The sequence below is a fragment of the Heterodontus francisci genome, chromosome 1, assembly GCF_036365525.1.
Source record: "Heterodontus francisci isolate sHetFra1 chromosome 1, sHetFra1.hap1, whole genome shotgun sequence".
In the NCBI taxonomy this organism is placed as follows: Eukaryota; Metazoa; Chordata; class Chondrichthyes; order Heterodontiformes; family Heterodontidae; genus Heterodontus; species Heterodontus francisci.
The window spans coordinates 80067457-80085216 of NC_090371.1; the positions used below are offsets into that span (position 1 = coordinate 80067457).

A 17760-nucleotide genomic window follows, 5' to 3' on the forward strand; every position below is an offset into this window, starting at 1 on the left:
CTAAGATGAAATGAAATAAATGCAAAAAAAGATTGTAAAAGATTGCTCTGAAAGCATGACAGCCCCCCATTTTACTTTCATTTTTAGTTATTTTTTCTTCCTTTTTTTTTACATTCTTTTTTACATTTTTTACAATCTTTTTTTGCATTTATTTCATTTCATCTTAGTTTGTTCAGTTTGCTTACCCACTGTTTTTTTCAGGTTTTTTTTCAGGTTTGCACTTGCTGCTGTTCAATATTCAGTGTATTCACACCTAATCTGTACTAATGCTTTGTCTTTCAACACACCATTAACATATTGTTTGCCTTTGCTCCGTGACCTTTTGGTCAGCTATGTGGCCTGGTCCAATCTGCACCTTCTCCTTTGTTATCTCTTGCCCCACCCCCACCTCACTTGCTTATAATCTGTGAATTTTCTAATATTTGTCAGTTCCGAAGAAGGGTCACTGACCCGAAACGTTAACTCTGCTTCTCTTTCCACAGATGCTGCCAGACCTGCTGAGTGATTCCAGACCTGCTGAGTGATTCCAGCATTTCTTGTTTTTATTTCTGTCAATAACTAAGCAGGCAAGGCTTCATTTCCAGCATTAGGTGGGACTGCCCGCTTGGTAACACCTGTAGAAAGGGCTAAAGGCACATCAAGTATTTCTGGACATTATACTTTTACTTTTATTTTAAATCAACTTCCACTGAGTTCATAGATTGCAGCAATCTTCAAGCATAAACTGCCTCGTATTAGAATTGGCAAATCATCACCCCACACATGTATGAATGACATCAACATTATTAATCTGAAAATAAAAACGCATGTGTGTTCGTCAGCGATTAGAAGATTGTATCTACAGTGTGTGTCATTCTCCCCTAGAGGGCAGTCGGAACATTTGCAAACAAGTGATTCTCACTTCATCCACCACTGCAGCACTTTCCTCTGGGTGAAGAATATTCAGGACTTTATTGTTGACAAAGTGACTCATAAAACTGGAATCCTTCTTTCAATTCTGTAAATTCAATGGCACACATACACGCACACATACTCTTATTTAGTTTGTTGTGATAAGATCCCTCAGAGACAGTGTATTCATGTTAGGAATTTTGATTCTCCCCCTTTTTTTTGCCTCTTTATTACTTGACACATTAAATGTTTCGAGAAATACAACCGTGTTAAACAGAAATGCTATATATTACACAATATAGCCTTTACTATTTCATCAAATAAGACCAGCAAATGGAACAACTTCTAAAGGCACCTTAAAACATTAGGAATTTGAAGGTGCATTCATGCCAGTGCCATGTCATTTTGCTTTGATTTGATGCTACAAGCTATAAGCACAGCCTGAATCCAGCATCAGGGCATGACCTCACAGCAGATATATGTTGAGTGAGATTCCTTCAATGATTGGCGGGTGGCGGTTGAACGGGTTATTTCCTTCAGCGTTAATTTGTGCTTTGGTAACAGATTTACATGCTAAGTGTTGCATTGATAAAATGACATGAAACTTTTGGAGTGTGAAGGCACTCTTACAGTGTTCAACTGTAGTGTCAATTGGAAACAGATTCTGCTTTGCACCCACGTTAAAGCTGCAGTATAAACCCAGAGATGAGACCTTACACTGTATGGATGTATGAAAAGACCAGCTGGTCTATTCAGCTGGAGCATCGTGCCCACACACTCCCCACTTCCCCAACCACCACCCTCCCGATCATGAATTCTCCTGGGTAAAGGCAAAAAACACCAGGGTCAAGAAGGGAAAAAAACTTGGGAAAATTCCTCTCCGACTCCCTCAGGCCTTCGATAGCAGTCCATGGAAATCAAATTGACCATACACTAATCCATTTACCTTCTATATGGTACTACATCTGCCCCAACCAAGGAGTACTAATGCAGTGTGGTGTTAAAGAAATTAGTAGAGTACCTAGGGCCCCCTGAGCCTAACAGGACAGTGTTTAAACCTATCTGCAATTAATATAAATATTTAGGAAATATGGATACTGCTGCCTACGCTATATAAACAATTGCTGAGAGGCACTGAAACTGAACTGCATCTGTGGTCTGCAGGTTCCTGAATTCTCCCAATCATATTAAAATTCCTTGTTGATCTTGTTTAAATGTTGTCTTGATTAAGCAAAAACATATCCACGACGATCGACAAGGAAGAGTGGACTAGACTTTCCTCTAGCTGCAAAATGTGATCAAAGAAACATATAATGTACAGCATAAAAATAAGACTATGTGGTTTACTGAGTGAGTATTTCTCCACCTAGCCAAATCCCATTCTTCAGCTCACTCCTTTACTCTTTCATATTCCTCTATTTCAAGCAACTGTCTCATTCTATTTGAAGAAAAATTTATGGACTCTGCTTTACTATGATTCATGGCAGAGAATTCTACATTCTAACTACACTCCATGTTAAGGAACTTTTCTAACCTTTAATTCCTTTTGTGACTGTCTTAAAATTATAACCTCTCATTACTCTCCCTCTATTTACCTTTTCATAATCTTGAAGATCTTGATCAGATTACCCCCTAACCTTTTACTCTAGTGAAAAAGCTCTAACATTTTAAGTCCCTCTTGTAACATCCCAGTGAATCTAACACAAGCCTTGAGCAAATTCAACATTACCTCTTTCTATCTATACTCTATGTCTCTGGATATAAAATCGAGGAATCCATTTGCCTTTTTTATGTCCTTATCTACTTGTGCTGTCATTTTATTGACCTCTGTGTCTGCATATCTTGGCGCCTCTGCTCCTCTACTCCATTTAAAATGTATTGTTTAGAAAATTGATGAAGTAGGGAAAAGAAAAGATAGCAAAACATATAGTAAGTGAAAAAGAACTAAAGGTATGTTTTTTTTTAGTTGTCCTTGGGATGTGGACTGGCAAGGCAGTATTTATTGCACATCTCCAAGGGCACTAAGAGTCAACCACATTCAGCAGCATATGTGGCAATTTGTTCCAGTGCTAGCTCACAAATGACCAGATTGATGGAATTCAATTTTACCACTTGTCATGGTGAGATTTGAACTCTCAGCCTCCAGGCTAAACTACTATACCCAATTCTATTGCTACTCTGTGTCTTGCTCTTACTGTAAAAAACTTAAAATGGCATTAACCACAAATTCCTCCAAGTGCTTATTAAGGAGGAACAGAAATGCAAATTGAGATGTGAACTCACTTTCAAAAGCCGTGAGGAAGAAGCCCAAGATTTGGATAACTAGAACTTGATGATAAAAAGACTAGTATTAGTAACGGGACCCTGCTGTGACAGTTCTAATTTGACCATATATATTCAGTCTCCCCATATTTAGGAGTGCCTGACATATCAGCTCCACGTTTGTTCATGTAAATGTGTGAGTTGCCAGCAGGGGCCAAGTTGAGTTAGTGCTAGCAGCTGGATTCCCTCCTATTGAGTAAGAGTTGTCAGTGGAAGTTGGGTCAGGCCCCAAAAAAGGCTAGATTGGGGCATCATTCATTTTAGACAAGCTATATAACAAGACTTCTATGTCTGTAAACCAGGATTCCTAAAATTTTCACAATCAAAGTACTGAATTGAAAACAGAACATGTTGGAAATGCACAGCAGATCAGCCAGCATCTGTGAAGAGATAAATGGAGTAATGCTTCAGGTCGATGATCAGTAATTCTGAAGAAAGCTTATCAGCTGAAGTATTAATTCTGGCTCTCTCTCCACAGATGTTGACTGGACCTGCTAAGTATTACCATAATGTTCTGTTTTTATTTCTTAAATTGCATTGGACACAAATTAAATTGTGCAGTCCACAGCTGGATGAACAAAACATTTAGTAACATAGGAACATAGGAGCAGGAGTAGGCCATTCAGCCCTTTGATGCTGCTCCACCATTCCAGATCGACCTCAACACCATATTACCACACTATCCCCACATCCCTTGGTGTCATTAGCAACCAGATATCTATCAATGTCTCTGTCTTGAACTTACTCAATGAGCTTCCACCACCCTCTGGGGCAGAGAATTCCAACAATTCACCACCCTCTGAGTGAAGAAGTTCCTCCTCATCTCAGTCCTAAATGGCTTGCCCATTATTCTGAGATTGTGTCCCCTGGTTCTAAACCCCAGAGCCAGGGGAAACATCTTTTCTGCATCTACCCTGTCTATCCCTTTAAGAATTTTGTGCATGACACGTGAAATGAAAATTATTATAGGAGTGCCAGTTTATTGCCATTCCCATTTTGCAATTCATGTTGGATGAAGATGGTTGAAGTAAAATTGGGAATACCTATCCTTTTAATTGTGGCCATTAGATGCAATTAAAAATTGAGGAAGAGAGGAAAATGTGCCCAAAGGATTTAAAAAGATTTTCTTAAAGATAATTTATATTTGCAGATATTGTTTATCTTAATAATTCTGTCAAAACCTAACGTAGAATTTCTTTATGTTTCTGGCCATCAGTCCAGATGTGCCCCTAGATTTTATTTTCTCGTAAGTTTTAGCGTGCTTTCATCCAGTATACAGAGTAAATGTTAAATATAATTGCAACATAGAAACAGGCCATTTAGCCCAACCTGTCAGTAATGGGTGTTTAAGCTTCATGCAAGTAATTGGTCCGTATCACATTTAACCACCCTGTTCCCATATCCCTTTATCCTCCTTTCATCCACCTATCCGATCTAATCTGTAATGTTTACATAGAGGGTGAATTTCCCACTCCTTCCTCTAACTTTCAAGAGCCACGGAAACGCAGAAAAAAAACAAAGTAAACACTTTTTTCTGGGGTTTCGAGGGGTCTTTCGCTGTTGACAAAATCCCACAGAAATTCACCCCCATAGTTGCTGCCTCAACCTTTATCCCCAAAGTCTCACAACGTCGATGCCAAGAAACTAACTTAAAATCGACCTTTAGTTTTCCGATAACAATTTTTATGTTCCCTTAACGTGGGAAAACGGAAACAGCGTATCCGTTTGAGAAAGTATTTTTTGCGTGTAATGCACGATTTTAAAAGTTCGAATATCATTTCGTCACCTTTCTATAACAACTCGGGGAACGCTTTCCTTTAGTAGTCGGCGCTCTGGTGCAATCAGTTAAACCTTTGTTTGGGTGACAGCACGTGTCTCCAGTTGCAGTCGTGCAACTTCTGCAAAAATGGCAAAGACTTGATTTCACCTTTCCCGATGCCGTGCTTTATAAACTCAACGCACATGAAGACATTAACCCTTTTGGAAAGTACAAGATCTCGGCTGGTAAATAGCAAGTTCCATCTGTTCGCAGGAGTTGCGACGTGAAACCAGGAAATAAAGGTCGTCTGAGGAAAACCCTGCACTAAGCTGTGGTGACTGACACCCTAATGCCACCCACACCGACAGTTGGTGTGTTCCTGAATCTATCGCTACTGTAACCCTGTCAGTAATAGCGGGCTGGGGTTTTTTTTGCATGAAACGAAAAATCTGCCACTTATTCAAGTCATTAAATATACTTGCAACTTTTACTGAATAAGTTTTCATTAATGGATCAGTTTTTCTCTGAAACAAAAAAGACTAATTTTTAATTGCATTGGGGGAAATACAACCTTTCCCTTCTCATAAGTTAAATAGCAAACATTTTAATTGTCAGAGATTGTCTTACAACTAAGCCCGGGTGAGAAATGATGGAAAAGATACTGAACAGAGAGATGAAGCAGGACTGACGTATGGAACCAATTGGAAGATCAAGCCCTCCTCCCTGTGGCTCCCTGTGGTACAGTCTTGGCTAACACACTATTTAAACGGCAGCTTGACAGTATTCAACACCAAAAGCAATCAGCCTTTCCATAGTGTGCGATCGCTTTCAGAGCCCAGACCACAACCACCTCCTCTCAACTTTTGCAAAGTTTTCCCCATAAACTTTTTTGCTGCTTTTCTTTTCTCCCCATCCTGCCCTTCAGAAAGCACCCCCTCCCCCCCAAAAAAAAACTGCTGGCCAAGATGCGTTCTGTTTCAGATGGTCGCGTTTTCTTGTACTCGACCGTGCTTTTTGTAGCTCTTGGTAGCACGGTGGATATCAGCGTGCTGGTGCTGCTGCCGGTGGAAAGCTCCTACCTGTTCTCCATGAACAGAATCAAACCTGCCATCGACTACGCCATCCAGAACCTGGCTCAGACCAGGCTGAACTTCAGTGTGCAGTACCTGGACTCGGACTGTGGCAACAAGGCTGTGTTTCACCTGGTGGACATCAGTATGCTGCAGAAACCCGATGTGATCGTGGGGCCCGTGTGTGACTATGCGGCTGCCCCGGTCGCCAGGCTGGCGTCCCACTGGAACATCCCCATGGTTTCAGCCGGAGCCTTAGCTTCGGGCTTCGCCCACAAAGTCCCCGAGTACACCTACCTCACGCGGGTGTCCCCGTCTTACTCCAAGATGGGTGAGATGTTCTTGGCCATGTTCCAGCGCTACAGGTGGAAGAGGGTGGCCCTGCTGTACGCCGAAGATTTTGAGGAGAGGACCTGCTTCTTCACTATGGAGGGGGTCCATGTCGCCTTTGTTGCGGAAGGCTATCAGATGCATTCATTTAGTGTCTATGAGGGGGACCAGTTGGACCACATCGTGCAGCAGATCCAGGACCATGCCAGGAGTGAGTGTACTTTTTAAGAACAACTTTGCAAAATCCATGCGTTTGTTTTTCTCGTATTCTCCACCGTTCCATTATAAGAGAAAGATGACTTTGGGTAATAGCGCACTTTTTGGAGATGGGCTAAAAAAAAACAACTTTAGATGCTTTGAAGCAATACGTAGCAGGCCCACAGATAAGCATCCAGATGCATAAGGGTAAAATCGGATCAACACGGTTGCGCCTGTAGAAAACGGAAAATAAAAGGGCAGATTAGGTAAAAGGATACTGACAGGTTCATGTGTAGCACAATGAAACGGGGGTCGAAAAAGCAGGGAGTTTATGAAAAGCCCGTCAGATACATCATAGTGATTCGTCAAACTTTTGTCCGAATTCTGAGGTGCAGTATCACAGGGGGAAGATTAGATAACAGTGTGTGTGCTGCAGGATTTATTACCAGTTGAGTTGAAGTCATCAAGCGGTTCCATATCATAACAGCAAATAGATACCATGCAAAGTAAATAAAGTTTTGACTCCCTTGTTTGATGTAATGGATGTCTGAGATGCCATAAAAGAGCTTGGGAGAAGTAATAGGACTTTGTTGAGACTGCCTACACCAAGTGAACCTGTGCACATCTCGTTTTAAATACACATTATCTGTCTTTGGGACGTGACGTTAAATCGAGGCCCTGTCTGTCCTTCAGGTGGACATAAAAGATCCCATTGGCACTTGTTTCGTGAAAGAGGAGAGGAGTTATCCCCAGTGTCCTGGTCAATATTTATCCCTGATGCAATATCACAAAAAAAAAGATTATCTAGTCATTATCACATTGCTGTTTGTGGGAGTTTGCTGTGCGCAAAATTGGCTGCTGTGTTTACTATATCACAACAGTGACTACACTTTAAAAGTACTTCATTGGCTGTAAAGAGCTTTGGTGGTCGTGAAAGGTGCTATATAAATGCAAGTCTTTTTACATAAATTACAGAACATTAACTGTTGCTAGGCAGATGATTTTGATATCACGGTCTGCATCTTATTCCTAATAAACATTATGCATTAATATTTAATTATCCAATAATTTCAGTTGTGTTTAGTTTGGAACCTATACTTCATTCAACTAGGGGTTATATTAGTAACCCTCACCAAAAAATACCTTAAATAACTCAGCATCTAACCTTTTAAAGGCATTTGGTTCCAATTTACAGTATGTATATTGCAAAATATGCAAGGTAACATTAGAGGCAACGATTGTATCACAAATCAAAACCGACAATGCATTTAACCAGGCTGATAGGTGTAGTTAGATCAATATTCAGAAATCAATTGGTACTAAGGCAATTCACTAGCTGGATAGAAACTTGATCAAGCCGCAGGCTCCCGCAGAAACGCTTGCTAAAACTGTTGCAGGTAGATGTAATAACAGATTGAAAAACCTGCATCTACTTCACTGGAGTGAGACTGGCTTCACCACGTATTATATCTGATTTAAAACAAACTAGAGTATTTAATGTTGCCTTTTATTTCTGGCATTTGTAATACTCACAACGTGCAGGATGTGGCTGATTGGGATCGGCAGTACAGTTATAATTGAAAATCAAAAACTCGTAGAAGCAAGGTGAGAAATATGAGGCTGAAAAGCAGGATTTAAAATATTATCTTAGCAAAGAATAATGACCATGATGCAAGGAAGTGTTCAGAACACGTGTGTAGGCAAGACAGAATATGTGCTTGCATAATACAATAGTGTGTATCAGGGTATTTACTTTTAAAATGTTACACTTTTAACATTGTCAATTTTCAGTATTTCCCCATTTTTACAGAGCATCAACTAAACATCAGCATAGCTTCTACATTGTAAGATACTTGAAAGATCCCTTAAGCAACCTAGCTAAATTTATCCAAAGGTTCATCCTATAACATTGCTTTACTTCCTTTGTAGTAAACTCTGCACTAAGTATCACAGTCTATAGAACTCAGACCTCCTCCTGTACTCGTATTGCCTATTGTATAAAGATGTATCAACACTGGAACTGTGTATCATCCAACTTCAATATCCAGTGACCTAATCTTGAAAATGTATATTTCACTTAAGTAGCTCAAACCAAGACAAAGATAAACTTTTGCTTTTTAAACATTTTAAACGGTTCCAAATATTGCTAAATTCTTAAGTATCAAGTAACTGTTATAAAACCAGGAAGTGCTGGAAATACTTAGCAGGTCTGGCATCATCTGTGGAGAGAAGCAGAGTTAACGTTTCAGGTCAGTGACCTTTCATTAGAACTGGCAAAGGTTAGAACTGTAATAGGCTTTAAGCAAGTAAAGTAGGGTGGGGGGAAAGAGAACCAAAGGGAAGGTGTGTGATAGGACAGAGGGCTGGAGAGATTAACTGACACGGAGGTCATGGGGCAAAAGCAAAGTGAAATATCTGATGGCTGGCCTCCCTCTTTGCATCCTCTGTAAACTTGAGCTCATCCATAACTTTGCTGCCCATATCCTAACTTGAAATGTGATTAACCCATGCTCATTCCTTCCAATGCAAGCAGAATACAAACTTCGTACTGCCTGCTCAGTACCATGATTGTAGCACTCATCAGTAAAGTGATGGAAGGTGTTATCAACAGTGCCATCAAGCAGTACTTGCTTAGCAATAATCTGCTCAGTGACGCTCAGTTTGGGTTCCGCCAGGGCCACTCAGATCCTGACCTCATCACAGCCTTGGTTCAAACATGGACAAAAGAGCTGAACACAAGAGGTGAGCTGAGAGTGACTGCTCTTGACATCAAGGCATCATTTGACCGAGTATGGCATCAAAGAGCCATAGCAAAACTGGAGTCAATGGGAATCAGGGGGAAAACTCTCCAGTGGGTGGAGTCATACCTAACGCAAGGGAAGATGGTTGTGGTTGTTGGAGGTCAATCATCTGAGCTCTAAGACATCACTGCAGGAGTTCCTCAGGGTAGAGTCCCAGGCCCAACCATCTTCAGCTGCTTTATCAATGACCTTCCTTCAATCATAAGGTCAGAAGTGGGGATGTTCGCTGATGATTGCACAATGTTCAGCACCATTCGTGACCCCTCAGATACTGAAGCAGTCCATGTAGAAATGCAGCAAGACCTGGACAATATCCAGGCTTGGGCTGATAAGTGGCAAGTAACATTCCCCCACTATCAACATCCTAGGGGCTACCATTGACCAGAAACTGAACTAAAGTAGCCATATAAATACCGTGGCTACAAGAGCTGGTCAGAAGATAGGAATCCTGCAGTGAGTAACTCATCTCCTGACTCCCCAAAGCCTGTCCACCATCTACAAGGCACAAGTCAGGAGTGTGATGGAATATTTTCCACTTGTCTGGATGGGTGCAGCTCCAACAATACTCAAGAAGCTCGACACCATCCAGGACAAAGCAGCCTGCTTGATTGGCACCCCATTCACAAACATTCACTCCCTCCACCACCGGCGCACAGTGGCAGCAGTGTGTACCATCTACAAGATGCAGTGTAGCAACGCATCAAGGCTCCTTAGACAGAACCTTGCAAACCTGCGACCTCTACCAACTAGAAGGACAAGGGCAGCAAATGCATGGGAACGCCACCACCTGCAAGTTTCTCTCCAAGTCACACACCATCCTGACTTGGAACTATATCGCCTTTCCTTCACTGTTGCTGGGTCAAAATCCTGGAACTCCCTTCCTAACAGCACTGTGGGTGTAACGAGCTCACATGGATTGCAGCGGTTCAAGAAGGCAGCTCACCACCACCTGCTCAAGCGCAATTAGGGATGGGCAATAAATGCCGGCCTAGCCAGTGATGCCCACATCCCATGAATGAATAAAAAAAAATGCAACCAGCACTAAACATGCAGCTGAGTGGCTGCACGTCTCAGCAGGGGACAAAAGATTATGAAATGTTAGTGCACCTACAGATAATCTGCACAATTTAAAGCTAGTCTGCATCTCATAATGGGGATATGTTTTCTAGCTGCAGCAGGTGCTGAAAGTGGCTGGAAAAGACATTCCGAGTTGGAAGAACAGTAAAAAATGGCAGGGCAACAGGGCAGAGAGCGTGCTCCAAAGTTTTCGGATACAGGACTGGAGGACTTGGTGCAGGAGGTGGACAAGAGGAGAGAGGTCCTCTATTCACAGGGGACCAGGAGGCTCTCCAGACAGATGCTGTAAAGGGAATGGGGGATGATAACCACTGCAGTCAATTCCAGAAGTGCATCCCCAAGGACATGGATGCAGTGCTGCAAGAAGTTCAATGACCTCACACAAGTGGTCAAGGTCAGCAAATCATCTTCAAATGCTATATACTTACAAATGAACCATTAGCCTCACACACTGCTCAATTCACCACTGCTCCTTCACTTATCTACCAAGAATCTCTATTAACGAGGACTCATAACTGACATTCATAACTTCACCTCACCCTCACACACTTTCTTTTGAGCCTCCTTATCTCGAGAGACAATGGATACGCGCCTGGAGGTGGTCAGTGGTTTGTGAAGCAGCGCCTGGAGTGGCTATAAAGGCCAATTCTAGAGTGACAGGCTTTTCCACAGGTGCTGCAGAGAAATTTGTTTGTCGGGGCTGTTGCACAGTTGGCTCTCCCCTTGCGCCTCTGTCTTTTTTCCTGCCAACTACTAAGTCTCTTCGACTCGCCACATTTTAGCCCCGTCTTTATGGCTGCCCGCCAGCTCTAGTGAACGCTGGCAACTGACTCCCACGACTTGTGATCAATGTCACAGGATTTCATGTCGCGTTTGCAGACGTCTTTATAGCGGAGACATGGACGGCCGGTGGGTCTGATACCAGTGGCGAGCTCGCTGTACAATGTGTCTTTGGGGATTTTGCCATCTTCCATGCGGCTCACATGGCCAAGCCATCTCAAGCGCCGCTGACTCAGTAGTGTGTACAAGCTGGGGATGTTGGCCGCCTCGAGGACTTCTGTGTTGGAGATACGGTCCTGCCACCTGATGCCAAGTATTCTCCGGAGGCAGCGAAGATGGAATGAATTGAGACGTCGCTCTTGGCTGACATACGTTGTCCAGGCCTCGCTGCCATAGAGCAAGGTACTGAGGACACAGGCCTGATACACTCGGACTTTTGTGTTCCGCGTCAGTGCGCCATTTTCACACACTCTCTTGACCAGTCTGGACTGGCAGTGGAAGCCTTTCCCATGCGCTTGTTGATTTCTGCATCTAGAGACAGGTTACTGGTGATAGTTGAGCCTAGGTAGGTGAACTCTTGAACCACTTCCAGAGCGTGGTCACCAATATTGATGGATGGAGCATTTCTGACATCCTGCCCCATGATGTTTGTTTTCTTGAGGCTGATGGTTAGGCCAAATTCATTGCAGGCAGCCGCAAACCTGTCGATGAGACTCTGCAGGCACTCTTCAGTGTGAGATGTTAAAGCAGCATCGTCAGCAAAGAGGAGTTCCCTGATGAGGACTTTCCGTACTTTGGACTTCGCTCTTAGACGGGCAAGGTTGAACAACCTGCCCCCTGATCTTGTGTGGAGGAAAATTCCTTCTTCAGAGGACTTGAACGCATGTGAAAGCAGCAGGGAGAAGAAAATCCCAAAAAGTGTGGGTGCGAGAACACAGCCCTGTTTCACGCCACTCAGGATAGGAAAGGGCTCTGAGGAGGAGCCACCATGTTGAATTGTGCCTTTCATATTGTCATGGAATGAGGTGATGATACTTAGTAGCTTTGGTGGGCATCCAATCTTTTCTAGTAGTCTGAAGAGACCACGTCTGCTGACGAGGTCAAAGGCTTTGGTGAGATCAATGAAAGCAATGTAGAGGGGCATCTGTTGTTCACGGCATTTCTCCTGTATCTGACGAAGGGAGAACAGCATGTCAACGGTCAATCTCTCTGCACGAAAGCCACACTGTGCCTCAGGGTAGACGTGCTCGGCCAGCTTCTGGAGCCTGTTCAGAGCGACTCGAGCAAAGACTTTCCCCACTATGCTGAGCAGGGAGATTCCACGGTAGTTGTTGCAGTCACCGCGGTCACCTTTGTTTTTATAGAGGGTGATGATATTGGCATCGCGCATGTCCTGGGGTACTGCTCCCTCGTCCCAGCACAGGCATAGCAGTTCATGTAGTGCTGAGAGTATAGCAGGCTTGGCACTCTTGATTATTTCAGGGGTAATGCTGTCCTTCCCAGGGGCTTTTCCACTGGCTAGAGAATCAATGGCATCACTGAGTTCTGATTTGGTTGGCTGTATGTCCAGCTCATCCATGACTGGTAGAGGCTGGGCTGCATTGAGGGCAGTCTCAGTGACAGCATTCTCCCTGGAGTACAGTTCTAGGTAGTGCTCAACCCAGCGGTCCATTTGTTTGTGTTGGTCAGTGATTATGTCCCCTGATTTAGATTTGAGGGGGGCGATCTTCTTGATGGTTGGCCCAAGAGCTCTCTTCATGCCATCATACATTCCTCCGATGTTTCCGGTGTCTGAGGCCTGCTGAATATGACTGCATAAGTGTTGCCAGTAGTCGTTTGCGCAGCGCCTGGCTGTTCTTTGTGCAGTGCTTCTGGCTGCTTTAAGTGCTACGGGTGTTAAATCGCTGGGGGCTTTCTTGTAGTTCAACAGTGCAATGCGCTTAGCGGCTATGACAGGTTCCAGCTCTTCAAAGTGAGATTGAAACCAGTCTGCATTTCTCTTCGCACTTTTGCCGTAGGTGGTCAAAGCTGACTCATAGATGGCATCTCTGATGTGGGCCCACTTGGTCTCAGCATCCCTTGTGGGAGTGTTTTGAAGGGCTGTTACAAGTGAATTTAGAAATTTTTGTAACAGCTGTGGGTGAGAAATTCTTCTAGTGTTGATGCGCGGGTGGCCCTTCTGCTTGGAATGATGCTCACACACTTAGCACTGCTTTAAGCCTCACACCCAAGTCTCACAGATTGCACACACTGCCAGTTGTTCAACCATGGCAGGCACATCACCCAAACATATTGTACCCCACTTGCTGACTTCTCTCTCTCTTGCAAGGTAAGGTGGCACACAACCACAGGCAGCTGTACCTAACTGATGGGGGATTGGCACAACTGCATGGCCTCACATCGATGGAGGAGATGGTGATCGCCATCATTGGAGTGGACATAACTGATGCAGTGGGGCCAGTGGCAGGGCTGAAAGCATTGCAGATGGCAGTATGCTCAGAACTAATCCTCCTTCCCACATCCCACTTTCCCTTCATCCACAATCTCTTCTGATCTACAATCTTCAGATGGTGTAAGCATGCACTTCTTGCTTTGCACCCCTCCCCTCACCACAACCCTACCCTCATGGCTTTCCCCTTTAAGACACCAAAGAACTGCAACCTGGCCTGGCAGTGATAGAAGAACAAGAAGTAGAAGAGGAACAAGAGACTGATGATGATGAAACACTGCCGCTCACTGTGACACTTGCTGACACTGCGTGTACTTTAGAGGGTAGCATAGAAGTAGGATCTGCACATGGTGAGACTCCGGGCACGAGTGGTCTGCAGCCAGGGCAGGGGGAAACGGTAGTGCAGGTGCCAGCTCATCAGTGTGTGAGGTCACACGAGTGTTCTGCTGCAGAAGACTCAGATGACAACCTCGATGGGACAGTGTATAGAAAAAGGTTGGTGTGTATACTCACAAAAATGCTCGGTGGAGTGACAGGCCTGACAGAAAGCCTGTGTGTCAAAGAGCATGAAGCACTCCAGCACCAACCTTGCACACAGCTTCGCATAGAGCTTGGAGTCCATCCTTTCCAGTGGTGGTGACCAACTTCATTATCACATTTGTGGACCCAACCATGATGCAGTGTCTGATGGCTGATGTCTCAGCTTCTATTGCAGCACAGGCAGAAGCCACACAATGTTTGAGTGCTGCAGTGGAAGCTCAGACTGAAGCCATGCATCTGCATCTTGCTGCCATGCATGCTCAGGTGTCTGCCATCATGGCTCTGGATACCAGTGATCAAAAGAGCTTGCAGGGTAACACAGTAGTCTAGCACTCTGTCCTCCAGATAGCTGAGATTCTGCCCCAGGAGAGGGGCAGTGGTGGTGTGGAGCGTGAACCTGCTGTCCTCTCTGAGGGTAATGGCATTTGTCCTCCCACCACTATCACTAGACCAGTGCCCTTGTTTGTTGGCAAACTAGCCAAGACTGCTACTGCCCATATCAAGGTGGTACAGTCCAAAGCCAGATCTTCTCAGGCGAGAGCTGTAAGAGGCCATCCTCCAAGGACATCTGCAATTTCCCCCACTGAAAATCAGCAGCCTTCCAACAGCTGTGTCGCACTGGGGTAGCACTGCGTAGGAGCATTAGGGCAGGTAAAAGCACATGGAAGACAGGCAGTAAGGTAATGCACAAGGGTGATTTGTTGATTTTTACATGTAATATTGGATGGTTTGATTAATACATTTGGTTTGGAATGTTTGTTTTATGGTGGCTTCTATTTCAGCATTGTGACCAAGAGTAACAGAGGGAAGGTAAGGTGTGAATATGTATCTAATGGGGAATTGGGGTTGCGCTCACTAGTACCGGAGTCGGAAGAGCTGCCGATCACAGACATCCTAGCTGAAAGGGGATGTACTGGTTGCCTCCTCCTCCTCTTCTTACTCCTCTGCCTCTTCAGCTGCTTGGGTTCTGTATATATGATTCTTATAACACATTAGCCAAACTAATTTGTAATCTCCATCATGAGTCACAAATGGAAGGCAGTACAAATAATATGAAACTGTTGTTCTGCAAATGGTTTATTGAAGGTATATTATATTGTTTCGACTTGTTAGGAAGACATTCTCCAGGAAGAGTTATTCAGTCAGAACTGTAGCAATCACCTCTTTAATATGAAGAGAGTAAATTTGGAGACCTTTATTTCAGTGCTTTCCTGGCCAGCCTCCCACATTGCATTCTGTGTAAATGTCAGCTCATCCAAATCTCTGCTATGCGTATCCTACCTCACACCAGAAATCCCATTCACACATCACCCTCTGTGCTCACTGACCTACATTGGGTTCTGGTCTGGCATTGCCTCAATTTTAAAATTTTCATCCTTGTTTTCAAATCTCCCATGGCTTTGCCTCTCCCTATCTCTGTAGCCTCCTCCAACCCTGAAACCCACTGAGATCTCTGCGTTCCTCCCATTCTGGCCTCTTCTCCTCCAGAGCAGTCCTGGCATTGGAAATGTTGCTTAAGCCCTTCAGTGGTCTATTAAATTACATTTTGTGTGCTATTATGACTTGTTAATATGCAGGCTACTCACGTGTGACAGGGTTGCTCGCCGAAGTCATGAGTCAGGTGGTCAGCAGTTGGTCCTTATCTCACAATGGCCACCCTCTGGTTTCTTGTGGTGGCACAAATGGTGATGGTATAGTGGACTGGCACAGAATAAAGGCATCCTGACTACTGTTAGAATAGCGGGCATTGACTGATGCGTTAAGTATAGCTGCTGGACAACGAGGGAGTAGAATCCTTTGCAGTTGCGGTACATCTCTGAATTTACGGGCTGGATTTTCGCCAGACAACAACAGCACCACCCTTGTCAGCAGGTTTGATCACAATGTTGGGGTTAGACCTGAGAGAACGGAATGCAGCAAGTTCGGAGGGAGACAGGTTAGAGTGAGCGAGGGGAGCAGAGAAATTGAGATGACTATGTCACGCCGACAGTTCTCAATGAAAAGATCAAGAGTGGGTAACAGGTCAGAGGGAGGGGTCCAGGTGGAGGGAGAATACTGGAGTTGGGTGAAAGAGTCCGCTGGTCGGGGTAGGACTCATGGTCAAAGAAGTGCCCTTGAGGCGAAGAAGAGCTCAACATCATGCTGAGCGCAAAATTCATTGAGATGATGGCATAAGGGGATTAAACTGAGTCCTTTGTTAAGTACAGCTCGTTCAGCATCAGAAATGGGAAGGTCAGAGGGTATTGTGAATACACGGCAAGTGAAGAATTGCCTTTGTCCCATTACAGCTTTATTTTTTCATCTCTCCTGCCTTCTGCCCTATCACACACCTTCCTTTTTGTTCTCTTCCCCACCAATGCCGCCACCACCACCCCCCCAACTTGTTTAAAACCTGATTCTTTTCTAACCTTTGCCAGTTCTGATGAAAGGTCACAGACCTAAAACGTTAATTCTGCTTCACTCTCAACCATGGATAGTTGCTTTCTATAGATGACATTTTCTTGGCCCCAGAAGCACAGGAAATGTCATGTTCCATGGAGTATTTGATTATTTTTAACTGTACCTTAACCAAATTACACATCCTCTTTAATGCTAGGTTTAAGGGGGCTGAAGAAAGGAAGTTGTTAAGGGGAGGCCTTTATTTGATGATGAACACTACACCTATGACAAGTATTAGAATTAGAATTAGAATATTACAGCGCAGTACAGGCCCTTCGGCCCTCGATGTTGCGCCGATCATCTGACCTACACTATTCCATTTACATCCATATGTCTATCCAATGACCACTTAAATGCCCTTAAAGTTGGCGAGTCTACTACTGTTGCAGGCAGGGCGTTCCACGCCCCTACTACTCTCTGCGTAAAGAAACTACCTCTGACATCTGTCCTATATCTTTCACCCCTCAACTTAAAGCTATGTCCCCTCGTGTTTGCCATCCTCATCCGAGGAAAAAGACTCTCACTATCCACCCTATCTAACCCTCTGATTATCTTGTATGTCTCTATTAAGTCACCTCTCCTCCTCCTTCTCTCTAACGAAAACAACCCCAAGTCCCTCAGCCTTTCCTCGTAAGACCTTCCTTCCATACCAGGCAACATCCTAGTAAATCTCCTCTGCACCCTTTCCAAAGCTTCGACATCCTTCCTATAATGCGGTGACCAGAACTGCACGCAATACTCCAGGTGCGGCCTCACCAGAGTTTTGTACAGCTGCATCATGACCCCGTGGCTCTGAAACTCGATCCCCCTACTAATAAAGGCTAACACACCATATGCCTTCTTAACAGCCCTATTAACCTGGGTAGCAACTTTCAGGGATTTATGTACCTGGATACCAAGATCTCTCTGCTCATCTACACTACCAAGAATCTTCCCATTAGCCCAGTACTCTGCATTGCTGTTACTCCTTCCAAAGTGAATCACCTCACACTTCTCCGCATTAAACTCCATTTGCCATCTCTCAGCCCAGCTCTGCAGCCTATCTATGTCCCTCTGCACCCTACAACACCCTTCGACACTATCCACAACTCCACCGACCTTCGT

The 17760-nt window shown here is 44.2% G+C and overlaps 1 protein-coding gene across 6 annotated transcripts in view; it reads left to right on the forward strand.

The window, feature by feature from the left end:
• Positions 1–5740: 5740 nt before the first annotated feature.
• npr3 (natriuretic peptide receptor 3) overlaps positions 5741–17760 on the forward strand; it is a 125679-nt gene continuing 113659 nt past the window's right edge. For 4 of the 6 annotated variants that reach the window (XM_068032516.1, XM_068032524.1, XM_068032533.1 and 1 more), the window contains exon 1: positions 5741–6583. In XM_068032516.1, coding sequence (XP_067888617.1) covers positions 5938–6583 — 646 coding nt within the window. In that variant the 5' untranslated portion in view covers positions 5741–5937. The remainder of the gene's footprint in view (positions 6584–17760) is intronic. The other 2 variants (XM_068032560.1, XM_068032551.1) reach the window with 1 other exon arrangement.